The following is a 19,178-nucleotide window of genomic DNA, read 5'->3' as shown; positions in this document are numbered from 1 at the left end:
CAAGCACAGATTTGATCTTTTCATTGAAGGATTGGATTGCTGTATTGCACTGATTCTGCTGTTTGTCATTCAAATAATGTGTGTTGTAGTTTCATTAGGTCAACACCTCCTGAATTCTTCATCAGACTTGGATTAATTCCTTGATTTGGTGGTGGTGAAACAGTGAAGGATTTGCTGGACCATGAAATACAAAATTCTGCTGCTTATGAGAAGGCACAGCATCTCCTGGATGCCTGATTTAGAACTAGAAGAACTGATTCCATTTAACTTAGTGTCATACAACACAAAACATAGGGGTTTACTCAGTGTAAAATGGGTCTTCATCTCCACAAGGTGTGCTGGTTACTCCTGCCTATACTATCATGGACAGATGCATCTTCAAAGGTAGATTCGGAGATGGCAGTGTCCTGTACAACATTACCCTTTACTCATTCCCTTACTAACTACTACAGACCCATTCATGCAGATATGCGTTTTAGGACTTGGCCAGCTCAGTCAGTAATGCTGCTAATGAGCCACTCTTGGTGATGGATATTTAAGTCCTCAAAATAGAGTACATTCTGCACCTTTGCCATCCCTGGTGCTTTCTTTGTGTGACATTCAATATGCAGGAGTATAGATTCATCAGCTGAGGAAATGCAGCAAATAGTAATCAATAGGAAGTTTCAGTTCGGTTAACCTCATGGCACAAAAGTTCATGGGGTCCAGAGGGATGCTACCACAACCCCTTTAATCCAGGAGGTTTCAATTTTTTCCAAGTCTATCCAGTAGTACTTCATCCATGCCTTTGAAAGTCATACAATAGTCAACTGAACTACCCTCAAAAACCTTCCCTATTGCGTCAGAGCACTAAATGCAGTTGTTCAAATATACTTCATCATTTAAACCTATGCTGATATAATGCATCACTCTCCTATCTCAACTTATTTACTTCTGCAATGTGGAATTTCTACTTGGCACTCTGAGCCTTATATCCTTTCCACTTTCTCAATTGCTGCCTCCTTCACTGTGACAGTGATAACAAACTCTTCATTGAAGAAGACAAATGTAAAAGTTTTGATTCACTACTTCAGTCATAACTCCAGAACATCACATTCTTTCTGTTCCCAATTACGTTAAATGCCCATTTATATATTTATGGAAGTCTTTCAAGTTTCTTTTTCAATTACTTGTTAATACACAGAATTCAGTAAAAGATTTAAGTGAGCAGTCCAGTACAAATACTGGATGAAGAAAGTGAGAGCACAAAACACAGGGCAAACAAGAACTGTAGTAATTTAATATAGGGAAAGTACAGTCAGTCGACCACTCCTCGGGCATGCTATACAACAGCACAAATATTCTAGAATTCAGCAGTGTTAATGAAGACAAGCCCAAAGGATTTACTGAAACAGGAGAAACTATTTCTACTCTTCTGAACGAGGATTCCTGCTCCCTTCCCCCCACCCCCAATGAATGTTTTGTTTTAAAAAGTTTTTATATTCTTTCTCTAAAGCTTTCCCTTCTTGTTTTGTTGGCACAGACTGACATCACTTTTACATAAAGGACCTTACATTCTTTACATTTGTGACTGATTCCCTGGCCACAACCAACCCAAACCCCAAATGGTACAATTTACAGTACATTGACTTGAAAGGAAATGAAAATAAAAAGATCACTTAATAGAAGTTATTATATATGCATCCTCTCAAAAATAGATGTTTGAATATCAAACATTTGAAAACAAAATAACAGTTTTTCTCTGTTTTTATATATATATATATATATATATCTATATATATAGATATATATATATATATATATATCTAGATATATATTTATATATAGATACAGCACATATATACAAGATGTGATTGCTGTGCGGGTCTAGTTGATAAATTACTGTGTGCGCCGAGTTCATCTATCCATGCTTCGTTCATTCTCAATTGCCAGAGTCAATCTCAAATCTGAACTGTTGTCATCCTTTAAATATGCAGGGCCTCTCGGATCCTGCAATAATGAAGGGGTGCACTCAGCAGATTCAGTCCTAATGTTCAGCCTGTTAGCTGACAACCAGTGTAGATCCCTTGGTCGCTCATAGCGACTTTCTCTAAGAGAGTTGGTATATCCTTTCAATAGTTCCATGTCTTCAGCTGATAAGGGAAATATCCTTGGCTCCCAAGGTTGTACCATCTAAAAGGAAAAATAAAATTCATTTCAATAAATTAAAAAATATTGACTCCCCTCCCCAACCCATCATCATCTTAGTTTTTCCTCCAATGAATGATAGAGCCATACAATCAGATCACATACTAGTTACAAGATAATAAAATGTGAGGCTGGATGAACACAGCAGGCCAAGCAGCATCTCAGGAGCACAAAAGCTGACGTTTCGGGCCTAGACTAGGCCCGAAACGTCAGCTTTTGTGCTCCTGAGATGCTGCTTGGCCTGCTGTGTTCATCCAGCCTCACATTTTATTATCTTGGAATCTCCAGCATCTGCAGTCCCCATTATCTCACATACTAGTTACAGCCTGTTTTTCAAAGTGTGGTGTGAGAGGATGCTCCAGTGGTTTGCAGCCTGTTTCAAAATGCAAGTCACTGACACACAATGCCACGGATGAAGTCAGGAGAGCAGGCCAGGACCATTATTACCAATATTTGTGGGATTTCACACAATCAGACTGATTTCCAACTGTACAGTACAAGTTGTCATAAATATAAACAACAATAATATAGATTCAGAATCAAATTAATGTTGCAGTATTTGCAACATACAACTGGATTTTCAACACTTGTTGGGTTGAAATCAAAGGAAAGGAAATAGGTGAACACGGTACCTGACAAGAGAGAAATGCCTTGAAACCAAAATTCACTTCCTCTGGTGGTTCATTAAAAGCAGTGCTATTCTTCCTATATTTTTGGTTGCTTTTTTTGCTGAGGCAAATGGAAGTCAGTCAGATAGACCTGATAGAATCGTCTGTGGGATCTTTTGTCTTGCCAAGTACTGTGAGATTTTGAGAAATGCTAGACTAGTTTATGTCTAGCAAGCACTAATGGGACTTGTAAAGCAGTAGCATGTCAATTTATCAGAAGTCTGTTATCCAAAGGAAATAACTGGTTTAGAACAATATGACCACATTCGTGAATTTTGGAAGAAATTGCTCCCCTGTCTCAAGGTAGACATATACACAATTCAAATGAATGTACATAAATTTACATAATTGGATAACATTTAACACTATTCGGTAACAAAGAAAATTAAGTACTCTCATCTTAACATTTTGGGGATAGCATCATAAATGATGTTGACGTGTACATGCACACATCTTAAAAACAGGAGTTTGGAGATCACATGCTCAATTATTAAGAATTTTTTTTAAAAAGTTAGTCAATTAACCACACCTGTTTTCCCAATTCATTTTAGAAGACAAGGAGATGATGCATTGGACAACATACTAGGATGTTTTCATTATACTGGAGACCTTGGGATTTTGGTTAGAGGCACAGTCATGTCAAAGAATCTATATCATATTCAAAAAGTACCTGAACTTCTTCATCAGTGACCTCGGGTGTAGATGACCGTGTATCCTCATTGAATGACAGGACTCTTATGCGATCTTTTGAGTAGAAGGAATTGAGCGATGAGCAGGTATCAGGGCTGACTGGGCCACTCAATGAGGGTGTGTGAGGGTAGTCATTCAAAAGATGAAATCCACTGTCAGGTGACGCTGGATGAGGGGTTGCTGCATTAGCTTGCTGCAGTTGTGGAGTAGACCTGCCATCAGCTTTGTTAGAAGTTCTGAAAACCAGAAAGAAATCATAGGTGGTAAAAATTTTGGATCAAAATACTGGTTCATCGTAGCTTTAGCATTAGGAGATCAACCAACATCCATGCTCCAAGGGCCCAAACTAATCATGAACTGTTTGCCTTTATCTCAACTCAGCAGTCAATTCCTGTGCAAAATCAGTCAGAAAATCAAGGGTTATGGGCAAAGAGCCGGAAAGTAGACATGAAACTTGGAGGATCAGCCACGATCAACAGTTGAGGGGCCAAAAAGCTTATTCCTGTTCTTACGTCTTGTGTTCCTATGGTAAATCTGTATCATGAGGGTTTTCAGGCTATTAAATCACAAAGTAAACATCAAGCTAAGCCAGACCTCCACATATTCACTTCCCAGCAAAAGGCACTCAGCAGCGATCAGGATTGCAATTACTGCTGAAATCTGCAGCCTGAGATCTCAAACTCACCAATAACCAGCATTTACAAGTGGAAGCTCCTTCTGATGGTTTAATGGAGTGAAGAAGTCATCCTGCAGAACTGAAAACAAATGTTCAGAAAGTCTCTAAGATACTGCCATCCCAATATCATCACAGCTTTACATGACCAACATTCTCTGCAATGTTTCTTGCTGGTGTGTAGCCCTCCAAGATCCATGTTTAGTTGTGGATGTTGGAAGCAGAAGCTAAGCATCAGCATGCTGACTGACATGTGCACTGATTCTTAGCTGTTGCGCAGCCATGCTTTGACAGAGGAAGCTCCACGTGACTATCTTGAAACTTAAACAACTAAGTTCACACTTAAACTCTAAGGCTAATGAGACACTCAGTCAAAAAAATCCTAAGACTCAGCACCACCTTCTCAGACCAACCACTGTTGTAAAACAAAATTCTGACATGACTGGACGGACTGAATGAAGAGAAGATGAATCACTAGACAAGGATCCAAGAACAAGGAGTCACAATGTCAGGATACAGGGCAGGCCCTTTAAGACTGAAATAAGGACACATTTATTCAATCAGAGGATGATGATGCTGTAGAGGCCAAGTCATTGAATATATTTGAGAGAGAGACTTGTAGATACTGAAGATGACAAGGGATGTAGGGAGAAAGCAAGATTTTAAAAAACTCATTTATTAGATGGGCGCGTTGCTGGTTGGGTCAACATTTATTGCCTATCCCTAGTTTTCCTTGAGAAAGTAGTGGTGAGCTGTCTTTTTGAAGTGCTGTCGTCCATTTGCTGTAGGTTAACCCACAATGCTGTTTGGAAGGGAGTTCCAGGATCCTGACCCACAGACAGTGAAGTAACAAGGACATATTTCCAAGTCAGGATGGCAAGACCCTGGTGACAGACTCAAAACTTGTGGACTGCCAAGTATCTGCTGCCCTTTTCTTTTCAGATGGTGGTGGTCTCGGACTTGGAAGCCTTGATGAATTTCTGTAGTGGACCTTATAGATAGTACACACTGCTGCTACTGAACAGTGGTGGAGGGAATGTTTGTGGTGCCTATCAAGCAGCTGCTCTGACTTAGATAGTGCCAATATTCTTCAGTGTTGAAGTTGAACTCATTTGGCACGTGGAGGATATTATATCATACTCCTAACTTCTCGATGCTGAACAGGCTTTGGGGAGTTAGGAGAGGAGTTACACACTGCAGGAGCCCAAGCCTCAGACTTGCTCTTGTAGCTACGGTACTTATACGGCTAGTCCAGTTCAGATTGTCATGGCCACAGAATGTTGACAGCGAGGAGTTCATTGATGGTAAGACCACTGAATGTCAAGGGGCAATGGTTAGATTCTCTTCTGTTACAGACAGCTGTTAAAAGGCATTTGGATGGTGTCAATATTACTTGTCACTTATCAGCCCAAACTTAGCCACTGCCCAGATCTTGTGACATTTGGCCATGGACTAAATAAGGATCTGAGGAGTACAACTGGTGCTGAAATTGTGCAATCAGTGAACATCTATATTTCTGAACTTACATAGAGAGAAAGTCAACAATAAAGTATCTGTAAATGGCTGTGCCCAAGACAGATCATGAGGAACTCTTACAGAAGCGCCCTGGAGCTGAAATGTCCGACCAATAACCACATCCACCTTCCTTTGTGCTAGGTATGTTAGGTTTTCTCCCAGGTTTCCGATGACTATAGTTTTGCTAGAGCTTCTCCTGGCCACAATCGATCTAAATGAGCTCAGTGTCACAGGTAATCACTCTCACATCAGCTCTGGAATTCAGCTGCTGTTGGCCCAATGCATCTCATGTTAAAAGGAACATCTGCAGTATAATGTCCTGATGTTTCAGCAAGGCAGTTTGTGAAAATCAAAATAAAAATTTGATATATCAAGCAAGTTTCCCATGTGTGATCTTACTTGTCTGCCAATAACATCACCTGAGATCTTAACAATATCAAAGTCTAATGATGAAAGCTGTTAACATCACCATCTTAAATAGGAGAACTCTCATTTTCAAACTGTGAATGCTAATTCTAGACTTTTCCTGTCAAGTCACCCCCATGATCTGATGTGCTTCAACAAGATCACTTTTGATCTTCTTAAACTTCAATAAGAATAGACTTAATCTGCTGAACGCTGCCTGACAAAACAAACTTTTAATCATAGAAATTAGTCACAAATGCAACTGATCTCTCCTCAAAAGACCAAGACTACACAGTGAAAGATAGATTATGCAGGAATGTTATGTTGGAGCTGTACAAAACTTTGGCTAGACCACAGCTGGAGTACTGTGTGCAGTTCTGTTCACTGCACTATTGAAAGGATTTGACCATATTGGACGGATGCAGAGGAGATTCACTAGGATGGCGCCTGGGTTAGAACATTTTAGCTATGAAGGGAGGCTGGATAGGCTCAGGTTGTTTTCTTTAGAGCAGAGAGGGCCGAGGGGGAATATGATTGAGGTGTTAAAGATTAAAAAGGCCATGGACAGGAGAGATAATAAGCAAGGGTCAATAGCATGGGGACGTAATTTTAAGGTGATGAACAGCAAGTTTAGAAGGGATTTTAGGAAAATTGTTTTCACCTAGTAGATGACAAGAATCTGAAATGCACTGCTGACGAGTGCTGTAAAGGTGGGAATCTCACAAACTTTGAAAATTATAATGAGCACTTAAAATGTCATACGTTCAAGACTGGGTCAAGAATTGGAAAGTGGGATTAGTGTAGACTGGTCCGTGCAGATTCGATGGTTCAAAGGGCCTCCGCTGTGAGATTATGAGTGCTTCAGATTCACCAAGCCCTTGTATAGCAACAGGAACACTTGCTTATTTTTACAATTCATTTCCCTAAAGGTCACAATTCTATTTGCTGACGCAATCATCACATGCTGAACTACCTATATGCTATCTTTTTGTGATTATGGTACAGGAAACTCAGAACTTCCTGCACCACGGGCTTCCACAGTCCTTCTCTGTTTAAATAATGTACTCTATTTTTCTGTCTTCCTGCCAAGTGAAAAACTCAATTCCTGTCATATACGCTATCTGCCAATGGATTTGTCTACTCATTTAAACTATCTATAACCCTTTGAAGACTGCGTCTCTTATTCACAACTTGTTTTTCTATCTATTTTTGTGTCATCAGCATATTCAGCTATCGATATTCTTCATCTAAGTCATCAGTATAGATTGCAAATGACTGAGATCCCAGCAACGATCATCGCGACTCCACTGGTTGCTGTTAGCAAATCCAAAAATGGCCTTTTTCAGAATGTGCTTTCTGACAGCTAACTGTCTCTTTCAGGGTTAACAATTTATTTCTAACATCAGGAGTTCTAAATCTGTGAAGTAAGCTTTACTGAGGTGCTTTATCAAATGAGTTCTGGAAATTAAAACACATCTACTGATTCCCATCACCCAACGTGCTTCTTCCTACCTCAACAAACTCCCCCAAAATTGACAAACGTAATTTCCCTTTCACGGAACCACACTGAAATATCTTGACTGTCATGATTATCAAAATGTCCTGTCATTACTGTCTTAAAATATACTCAAGCTCTTACCCAAGACAGATGTTGGGCAAATTAGCCTCAGATTGCTGCTTTCTATCTCCCTTCTTCTTGAATAGAGATGTAACATTGGCATCTTTCTAATATAATATTTTCAAAATCCAGGGAATTTGAATGATCACGATCAATACACCCATGTTATTTTACTCAGCCTGAGCTGCACACCATCAGCATCCTTCCAATGTGTTTCTTTACACAGAGGGTGGTGGGTGCCTGGAACGTGTTGCCAGCGGAGGTGTGATAGCGTCATTTAAGATGTATCTAGATAGATACATGAATGGGCAGGGAGCAGAGGGATACAGATCTTTGGAAAATAGGTGACAGGTTTAGACAGAGGATCTGGATCGGCGCAGGCTTGGAAGACTGAAGGGCCTGTTCCTGTGCTGTAATTTTCTTTGTTCTTTGTTGGAACCCAAACAGATTTCTGAATTGTGAACAGCAATCTCCAACATCACGTTTACCTGCTTCCTCGTCTGGCCGAGCTGGTGGAAGACCACAAACACCATCTAGAACGTTCAATTTCCTCACATTTGGAATGGCGATTAAGAAAAGCCTCATCAGACATTTCTTCATACTATATATTCAAGAATAAACAAGTTAAGAGTTTAAAGGCTGCCAGCAAAATAAGAGATTCAATAATTCTTCATGGACTTGCAAGCAATTCTGATATGTAATTAACTACCTGGTCATCCTCCAATTTGCAATTCTGCAGCTTTGACTGTTCAACATCTACGATTCGCCAACTGTCGAGGAGAAATAGGAACTAATTATACAGAATTTGTTTTAAGTTGTTCTTTTAACTACTGCAAGCAGCACATTATTTTAAGAATAAAAACTGGAAAAATTGGACACTGGTACTTTTTAGTAAGTCGAATGTAAACTGGAGGGCCACAGCAGGCCAGGCAGCATTGGAGGAGCAGGAAAGTTGGAGTTTCCGGTCAGGTTCCTTTTTCAGAAATCCTGACTTGACCCAAAGCATCAAATCTCCTGCTCCTCCAATGCTGCCTGGCCTGCTGTGTTCCTCCACCTCCACTCTAATATCTCTGACTACGGCATGTACAGTTCTGGTTATCCAAAAGTAGAGCTGTGTTGTTCTCCTTATAGTTTGGAAACAATAGGAAAAAAAATTAGGGTCCAAGAGGACTGTGTAGCAAGTCATTGTCAACATAACCAGATTGGGGTAGCTGAGCTATATAAGAATGGCAACCGCAGTGGGAGATAAAAACCAGCAGGTGAGAGCACCTTCAATTCAGTTTTACTTTTACAGTGAAGTGTGATGTCACAGGTAAACAGGGAGATGATGGATGTGTATTTCTTCAGAGTCATAAAGCACAGAAACAGACCCTTAAGTCCAAGTAGTACTTGCTGCACATAATCATAAACTAAACTAGTCTCGTCTGTCTGTTCCTGGCCTATTATCCCATCAAACCTTTCTTATTAATGTATCTATCCAAATGTCTTTTAAACATCTAACTGTGCCCTCATCCACCACTTCCTCAGCAAACTAATTCCACATGTAAACTACTCTGTGTAAAAATTTGCCTCATGTCTTTTTTAAAATCTCTCTCCTCTACCCTTAAAAATGCAGCCCCTAGTCTTGAAATTTCCCAACCTAGGGAGAAGACAACAACTATTAACTTTATCTATTTCGAGCTGGAAAAGCACAGCCAGTCAGACAGCATCCAAGGAGCAGGAAAGTCACCATTTCGGGCAGAAACCCTTTGTCAGGACAGATGAATGGTTTCAGCTCGAAATGCTGACTTTCCTGATCCTCGGATGTTGTCTGACCAGCAGGGCTTTTCCAGCTCCACATTTATTGACTCTTAGCTTCTAGCAATATGCAGTCCTTACTGTCTTCATTAACTCCTTACTCAGGTAAACGTGATGTTGGAGATTGCTGTTTACAATTCAGAAACTATATCTCTCATGATTTTATAATCATCCATCAAGCCGCCTCTCAACCTTCTACACTCCAGCGAACCAAGTCCCAGCCTATCCAACCTTATAACCTAAACATTCCATACCTGGTGACCTCCTGGTAAATCTCTTCTGAGCCCTCTCCATCCTTTCTATAACCAGGCAACCAGAAATGGACACAGTATTCCAGAAAAGGCCTCATTAGTGTCCTGTACAACCTCAACATGACTTCCCAGCTCCTATACTCAAAGCAATGAAGACAAGTGTGCCAAATGCCTTTTTAACATCACTGTCTATGTGTGATGGAAACTTCAAAGAATTATGTACCTGCACCCCTAGGTCCCTCTGTTCTACAACTGCCCAAGACCTTATCATTAACTGTATAAAAAAAGTTTTCAAACTAATGTACTCAATTTAAATAAGGTTAATTACAAAGGAATGAAGAAAGAGTTGCCTAAAGTAGCCTGGGAAAATAGATTAAGGCGAAGGTCAGGAGATGAGCCTTGGCAGATATTTATGCAGATACTTCATAATGTTCAACAAAAATTTAATCTGTTCAAAAAGAAAGATTTGATGAGAAGGATGGTTAACAAAGGTGATCAAGGAGAGTACGCAAACAAAAACTAATGCATACAAAGTGGCAAATATTGGTGGTTGTCCAGAAAATTGGGATTTATTTTAGGGAACAGCAGATGATTAAACAGTAACAATAAAGCAAAAACATTGGTTATGAAAGCAAACTGATGAAAAAACTTAAAAAGAATCGCAAGAGTTTCTTACACTTATGTAAACAAATAGTAACTCTTTGGAGGTTGCAACTGGGGAACTGATAATAAGGAACAGGGAAATGGCAGTTAATCAATATTTTGAATCATTGCTCATTACGGAGAACGCTATAAACATCCCAACGATATCAAATAAGCAGAGTACTAATGGGAGGAAAGACTTTTAACACTCTCAATCACAATAGTCAAAGTACTTCACAAACTAATGGGACCAAAGGTCGATAAACCATCAGGTCTTGATTGCAGACATCAAGGGTTTTAAAGGAGCAAGCTGCAGAGATATTGGATGCGTTGATACAAATATTCGAGGACCCTCTGGATTTCAGAAATGAAATGGAAAACCACAAATGTGATGCCCCTGTTCAAGAAGGGAGGGAAACAAAAAGAAGGAACCTACAGGCCAGTTCGCCTAACACCTATTGTTAGAAAAACGTGACAGTAAATTATTAAGGAAAAAATAACTGGTCATTTAGAAAAGCATAACACAGCCAAACAGAATCATTATAGTTATGTGAAAGGCAAATCATATTTGACAAGCTGGCTTGAGTTTTTTGAGGTCATAACAAGTGGATTTGAGAACAAGAAGCAATCTGAAGGAAAGGGAATTAATTGGGATACAACCAATTTCAGTGAGACGTGACTCTATCTTACTTAGGTCAAATCCAATCAAGATTGGCAGCAAAACTAAATGTCATCAAAGAGGACGTGGTTCAGTTAAGGAGGTGTGTGTAGTGGTACTGAACTAGTAATCCAGGACACACCACTAATGGTTTGTAGATATGGGTTTGAATCCCACTCTGGTACATGGTGGAACTTCAATTTAACAAAAAAAGTTGGAATGAAAAGCGAGGTTAATAGCAACAACGTATCACCATCAGAGGAAATTGTCTGGTTCACTAATGCCCTTTAGGGAAGAGAAATCTGCAGTGCTTATCTGGTTTGGTCTAAATGAGGCTCCAGACCCACAGCAAAGCAGTCGACTCAAAGCTGCCCTCTGAAATGGTCTAGCTAGGGACTCAACTCAAAGAAAATTAGACTCTCAGGACAACTCCATGTTTTCTGTATCCATAAACAGTCAAGACGATATCTAGAATATTTTCTTCAATAGATGAATCTATGAGTAGAATTGTGTCAATCTGTTCCTTGACCAGTCTGAGGGAAATCTTTCAACTTTGGCTGAAGCCCTCAGATGTCACTAAGGAAGACTGTGCTGCACTAACAGGACTGTTTTTACCATTTTTGTTTCGGTGCAGAGATTGTTATTGGGTAGCCACCCGGGTTTTATTCCTGTCTTTAGATTTGGTAGTGGCTTTGTTACATTTGAAAAGTGATTTCAGAGTGTAGTTATGAGTCAACCACACTGTGGCGGGTCTGCAGTCACATGCTGACCAGACAAGAGTGACAGAACTTCCTTCTCCAAAAGACATTAATGAACCAGATGAGTTTTTAGGGCAATTGACAACGGTTACATGGTCACCATCACCCAAAGTTTTTAATTCAACATTATTATTGAATTTAAATCTCACTATTTACCATGGTGAAAATCAAACCCGCTGTCCCCAGACCATTAAAAACCAGAAGAACTGTGGTTGTTGTAAATCATGAACCAAAACAGAAGTTGCTGGAAAGGCTCAGCAGATCTGGCAACATCTGTGAACAAAAAGTCAGAGTTAATGTTTTGGGTCTGGAACCAAACCTGATTTTTTTTTTCACAGATGCTGCCAGACCTGCAAAGCTTTTACCAGCAACTTCATTCTTTGTCCCCAGAACATTAGCCTGGAATGTGGATTACTAGCTCAGTGACACCACTAGACTGCAACTGCTTCTACAGGGGTGCGTGAACTGAGAAATCAGGGTATGGCTAGTAAACAAAATCTTAGCCATTAAATCCCTATTTCCATTAGTGTACCTTTCAGAATAACTGATGGAGTGAACAGAAACGCTATATTTACAGAGCAAGGTGGACTTTTCTGCAAGCTGAGTCAATGTAGAACGAAGGTTTGTTGCATATGAGGTACAGTCTGATTGCCCATGATGCCCTGAAGTTGGGCAGAACTTTAATTATAGAAATGGACAGAAACTTTCAAGGGTGACACTCCGGGAATCTTGGAATATTGCAGCACATAAAGAAGCTATGTGGCTCATCAAGTCTTTGACATTGTTCACTGCTGACCAGTATACTCACTCCACCACTATTAAACAACTATTTAAATCTCTAGCAAAATAATATTTAGGCTTTGTATCAACAGAAGGCAGTGTTAGACTTGTTTTAAATCTCACTGGCACTGTCTTGTTGTTACCTTGGTGTCAGGATCTCCTTGTACTGAAGTTTCTCCACTCGAGCTGCAGCAGCCATGGACATGGGAATCACAATGTTGTTTATGTCAAATGAACTTTCACCTCTTCTCTTTCGGGCAGACTGTAAGAGTAAGCAAGAACAAAAATGGTAAACCTTACATTGTGCTCGTTTAGAAGTTAATACTTTTTAATGCTGTAAATCCAGAACAAAAACAGAGTGCTATCTCTGATGAGGCCACTAAATGGAGGTCTGATTGCTGTTCTAAGCAGGAAGGAAACACTGGAGATAAGACATCCCAAAATGTTTTACAGGCAAGATAACAAAGTGTGAAGCTGGATGAACACAGCAGGCCAAGCAGCATCTCAGGAGCACAAAAGCTGATGTTTCAGGCATAGACCTTTCATCAGAGAGCTCTCTGATGAAGGGTCTAGGCCCAAAACGTCAGCTTTTGTGTTCCTGAGATGCTGCTTGGCCTGCCGTGTTCATCCAGCTTCACACTTTGTTATCTTGGATTCTCCAGCATCTGCAGTTCCCATTACCTCTGATCACACGTTTTACAGGCAACAGTGTATCATTGTTGCTCCTTGATCAAAGCATGTATTCATACGCTTGTTGATGACACACATCTATACCTCATCCCCAGCTCTCTCAACTCCTCCACTGTTGCTAAATTAACAGGCTGCGTATCCGACATCGGGTCTCTAGACATATGGAAATTTCCTCCCTTTCAATAATGGGAAGCCTGAATCATCTTCTATTGTTGCCATCACAAAGAAATTCTCCTTCTATATCCATAATGCCCAGCTCAATCCTTACAATCTTTGAAATTTTTTTGAGCTCTCGGATCAACATTTCAGACAGAACAGGATCTTCAGGCGAGGCACAGATGCGTAAAAGAGTAGACGGTGTCTATTATTATTAATTGAACAGTCAGTGCTGCTGAAAGGAAGGTCAATATCTTGGCAAGGTAGTGAAACGAGGCTTTGTGGATAGAGCTTAGGAATAATAAGAGGGTAGTCACAGCTTGGAGTATATTACAGGGCCCCAAACAATCAGAAGGCAATTGAAGGGCAGATATAGAACATAGAAACATAGAACATTACAGCAAAGTACAGGCCCTTCGGCCCTCGATGTTGTGCCGACCTGTCATACCGATCTCAAGCCCATCTAACCTACACTATTCCATGTACGTCCATGTGCTTATCCAATGACGACTTAAATTTCCCTAAGGTTGGCGAATCTATTACCGTTGCAGGCAAAGCATTCCATTCCCTTACTATTCTCTGAGTAAAGAAACTACCTCTGACATCTGTCCTATATCTTTCACCCCTCAATTTAAAGCTATGCCCCCTCATGCTCGCCGTCACCATCCTAGGAAAAAGGCTCTCCCTATCCACCCTATCTAACCCTCTGATTATTTTATATGTTTCAATTAAGTCACCTCTCAATCTTCTTCTCTCTAATGAAAACAGCCTCAAGTCCCTCAGCCTTTCCTCGTAAGACCTTCCCTCCATACCAGGCCACTTCCCAGTGAATCAGCTCTGCACCCTTTCAAAAGCTTCCACATCCTTCTTATAATGCGGTGACCAGAACTGTACACAATACTCCAAGTGCAGCCGCACCAGAGTTTTGTACAGCTTCACCATAACCTCTTGGTTCTGGAACTCAATCCCTCTATTAATAAAAGCTAAAACACTGTATGCCTTCTTAACAGCCCTGTCAACCTGGGTGGCAACTTTCAAGGATCTGTGTACATGGGCACCAAGATCTCTCTGCTCATCTACACTGCTAAGAATCTTACCATTAGCCCTGTACTTTGCCTTCCGGTTACTCCTACCAAAGTGCATCACCTCACACTTGTCTGCATTAAACTCCATTTGCCACCTCTCAGCCCAGCTCTGCAGCTTATCCACGTCTCTCTGCAACCTACAGCATCCTTCGTCACTATCCACAACTCCACCGACCTTAGTGTCGTCTGCAAATTTACTAACCCATCCTTCTACACCCTCATCCAGGTCATTGATAAAAATGACAAACAGCAGTGGACCCAACACCGACCCTTGTGGTACACCACTAGTAACTGGTCTCCAGGATGAACATTTCCCATCAACTACCACCCTCTGTCTTCTTTCAGCAAGCCAATTTCCGATCCAAACTGCTATATCTCCCACAATGCCATTCCTCCGCATTTTGTACAATAGCCTATTGTGGGGAACCTCATCGAACGCCTTGCTGAAATCCATATACACCACATCAACCAGTTTACTCTCATCTACCTGTTTGGTCACCTTCTCAAAGTGTAGCCAATTCACTGAGGTGTGCAAAAATAATAATAGTTTTTGCATCAAGTGACTAACTTCCCAAAATTAACTGGGATAATCATAGTCTAAAAGGTTTAGAGAAGGTTGATTTCTTGAAATGTAGTCAGTAAAGCTTTTTATGTCAACATGTAGAAGGCCCTACAAGGGACAGTACAATGTTGGACTTAATTTTCAAGAACAAGGACAGATTGGTGTTCAAGGTGAGAGTGTCAAAGCACTTCAATGACGATGATCATTTCACCATAAGTTATAAGTTTGCTACAGAAAAGAATAAGGATGGTCTGCAAAAAGGGACTTTGGATTGGGGAAGGCAGATTTTATTCAGATAAGGCAGGATTTGACTGAAGCAGAATGGGAGCAGCAATTTTCTCTGCCAGAACAGAAAATTTTAACCTATCATTTCTAAAATGAAATACAGTACTTTAGATGTCTACGGATAAACAAAACAAGTTGTAAAACAAAACACCTTTTATAATGGAGAAATAACTGATCTAAGGTTTGTAGACCTGCCAGATCCAATTGTGAACATGGTGGACAATTAAACTAATAGGAGGTGAAGGGTTCACAAATATCATAGTTCTCTAAGTGGCAGGAGCACACCAACAAACTGCAAACATAAGACTGAAGTATTTGCAGCGTTTTCACCAAGATGCACTGACTGCAGGAGCCATCTCAGCCTCCTTGTGTGGTTTCTAACATTGGATATGTTAGTCTTCAACAAATTCAATTCACTACTTGTGATGTCAAGGAACAGTTTAAAGCTCTGGGCATTACTAAAAGAGTAAGCCCTGGCAATATCATACTGAATACTACTGAAGAATTGTGCACCAGAGTATCCTTGCCCTTAGCTAGCTGTTCCAGCACAGCTGCAAAACTGGCACATACCCTGCAATGTGTAAAATTGTCCATGAATATCCTGCATACAAAAAGCCACATTTCATTCCTCAGCCACTGCCTCTAATTCAGACTCATCACATCTCACTGAGCTTTCATCCTTTATATTTTGAACGCACCCAGGATCACAGGTATCTCCGTAATGCACACCACTCCACAGATGGCATTGTCGGTCGTCCTACACTAAATTGACTGCAGCAGTTCAAGATGGCGAATTATTGCTATCTTCTCAACCGGGAATCATGGATGGACAACGAACGCTGGTCTAACCAACAATGTCCATATCCCACAAGTGAAGAAAGTTAAAAAAAATTCAGCACTACTTGTGGTACCATAAACAGTGAAGAAGTCCAGTACAGTATGCAGGATTTGATCACATTCGCAGCTATAATGTTTTAGCTATACAAAGCCTGGTTAGACCACATCTGGAGTACTATGAGCAGACTGAAACACCACATCTTCAGAAAGACAAGGGGTGCAGAATACTTATACCAGAATGCTACCTGTATTACAAGGATTAAGTTATGATGCCGATGGTTAAAAGGTGATTTGAAGCCCTCAAGACGTTAACAGGAACGGACAGAACATCTATTTCGGTAGATTTTCTGTCTAATGTGTAGTACAGTACTTCACAGGACGGAAAGTGAATTTTGTGGTGGTAGCAGTGTTGTAGAATCTAAATGTTAGAGCCAGCTGATAGTAGAGTTAGAAAATTAGAGTATGGTTAGAATAAAAGCATTGCTAAAGACATTGCTAAAATAATTCGTTAATATAAATTTTCAGCACTTTCTAATTGCTGATGTCAGGCTTACTGGCCCACAGTCATGATTTATTCACTCACTTTTCACTTGAATAGTGTTTTTGCATTTCCTAACTTCCAATCTACTGTTCAGAATTGAGGTGAAGCAGAACGGTAGTATCCATCATCTCAGCAGCTCTCTCTTTTAGAACCAAGAATGTAGGCCAACAGGTTGTAGGGATGTGTAAGATTTTAGTCACCTAAGTTTCGCTAGTACTAGATACATTTCAAATCATGAACTAATGCTTTAACTTACTGGCGTAGAAGTGGTGGTCATTGCTGGCTGGTTATGTACGACTGAAGCAGTGGGGTCAATGTACGAAGGCGAATGGTGCATTGTTGAACTGGGTTTTGTAGTCTGGGAGTTTAGTGGTGATGGAGATGAATTTGAAGCTGTTTTAAGCCGTTTACTGAGCGCTGTGTAGAAGAAAAACAACACAGGGTTAGCAGTAGTCAGTACATCACTCTTGCTTTATATTTTTGGAGATAATACATAATACCTTATGAAACTTGCATTATTAACATATAACAAATGGTGCTGAAATGATGGTGGGATGGGTGGAAAAGAGGAGGAGTGGGATAGGGTGAGGAAGAAGGAGAACGGGGTTCAAGTTGGAGTGGGGCACTATGTTTGATTTCAGTTGCTGGCCACTGACCCAAGAATGTCTTTGTGAACTTCAATTTTGTAAGTAATGCAAAAATAATCACTATGAACAAGTCAATGTGAGGTTAAGAGAATATATACTAGGTGTCATGTCTGAAAACTGCCATATGATGGCAAGCAATACTGAGGTTTATTAAAATTCTAACGTAGGTAACGTATTTCCTACACATGAAGCTCAATTCTGGCCGTCAAGGTATTTTGTCATGCTTTTCTATCAACAATTATCACAACAAATTATTATGAAAACATGAAAAAATGTGCATTAATCAGTTAAAATGTAACTGCAGGCCATGAGATGGATCAACTTTATGTTGTCATTATTTAAATTCTATTTCCATTTTGTGTAAATAAAAGACTTATTGTCAACTGACCATGAGCACAATAATTTGTTGAACTATTTTGTTGAACTACATATGGATATATTCTTGGTCAATACAGAACCAAGGTCAGCAACTGTCACCACCATGCAATCTCTAGTCATTTGGGTATCACCGACAAAACACTGAAAAGGTGTCAAGCTGAAAGATTAGGGTTGGGTAAAATTACAAATTTGTCTGATCAAATACAGAACCGAATTGCAGATGACAGGGTTCCAATGACTGACAAGTCAAACCAAATCCTACCAGCAACATTTTAGGGTTTGATAATGACAGGAAACAGGCATTTCAGTAGAGACTCACTTACCTAAGTGGACAGATGACCTTTGCTTCTTTATCTGTGCATTGAGCTTTTCTGTGAAAGGATCACTCTCTGTTTTGGAGGTCGGCTGCCAGAAATCTAATCTCTGTTTGAAGATTTTTTCTGATGCATTTCTGCTTTGTACATATTCTGGGAGGGAAGAAAAACTGATGGATCATTTGAGGGAGGTTATGTGACCCAACTAAATCTAAATCTGTTCCACTATAAAACAGGAGGCTCCATGGCCTGAAAATCCTTCCATTTAGGTCCCCAAAGAACATTTTCCTCAGATTTTGAAACACATTAAGGACAGTTAATAAACTGAATAATTTTTTTAAAAATTCTATTTTTCAAGCCAAATGTCCTTTCTTATTTTCCTCCTGATAGTTACTTGGCACGTATGTAGCATCTTAAACAACTCAAGTGGCTGAGTCTTATTTGGTTTGGTTGCGTTTCTTGGAGTGCTTTTTGCCACAAGACCGAACAGGTTCTCCTGTCATTTCTTACCAAGCTCTCCATATTAATTCCCTAATTTAGCCCTATGCTGTCTATTTCTGATCCAAATTAACACATGCTTTTCCAACAATAATGTGCCACTCAGCAGAAATCCTGCAACTCGTCTGTGCCAATGTCATCTTTAAAAGTCTATTGTTCACTTGCATAAGCACTGTCAATCTGGAGCTGCCCTGCATGCTTCCCAACATTTACCCAGTCAAGGCACACAAGGAAATTCATACTCTGCTGTGCAGACAGTCTGAAGGATCCTTCTGGATGGAATGTTGCACAGGCTAAACTTCCTTCACCCTAACGAACAGGAGTGAAGGCCACTGCAGCTGACAACCCAACTCAGTGCTGTCTCGCTGTTTGGAGGAATATCAAGCACTGTAGGAAGGTGGTCAATTACCTTCTCCATTCCACCAATATAAATGCTACCATCGTCTCACCAACACCTCACACACTCTCTCTTTGTGAACAGTAATCACCTCACACCAAAGCTTATGGTCTAACCACTCTCATCAATACCTACTTCAACTCCCA

At 40.2% G+C, this 19,178-nt stretch overlaps 1 protein-coding gene across 1 annotated transcript in view; it reads right to left on the bottom strand.

The window, feature by feature from the left end:
• Nucleotides 1-1,788: 1,788 nt before the first annotated feature.
• Nucleotides 1,789-19,178, bottom strand: part of LOC125451781 (KAT8 regulatory NSL complex subunit 1-like) — a 128,375-nt gene continuing 110,985 nt past the window's right edge. Inside the window, exons 8-14 of the mRNA XM_048529345.2 lie at nt 18,147-18,290; nt 17,055-17,215; nt 12,786-12,904; nt 8,466-8,526; nt 8,245-8,357; nt 3,526-3,781; nt 1,789-2,172 (exon numbers count right to left, since the gene is read on the bottom strand). Coding sequence (XP_048385302.1) covers nt 1,897-2,172; nt 3,526-3,781; nt 8,245-8,357; nt 8,466-8,526; nt 12,786-12,904; nt 17,055-17,215; nt 18,147-18,290 — 1,130 coding nt within the window. The 3' untranslated portion in view covers nt 1,789-1,896. The remainder of the gene's footprint in view (nt 2,173-3,525; nt 3,782-8,244; nt 8,358-8,465; nt 8,527-12,785; nt 12,905-17,054; nt 17,216-18,146; nt 18,291-19,178) is intronic.

Source organism: Stegostoma tigrinum, chromosome 5 (genome assembly GCF_030684315.1).
Source record: "Stegostoma tigrinum isolate sSteTig4 chromosome 5, sSteTig4.hap1, whole genome shotgun sequence".
Lineage (NCBI taxonomy): Eukaryota > Metazoa > Chordata > Chondrichthyes > Orectolobiformes > Stegostomatidae > Stegostoma > Stegostoma tigrinum.
This window is presented reverse-complemented; position numbering and strand designations above follow the sequence as displayed.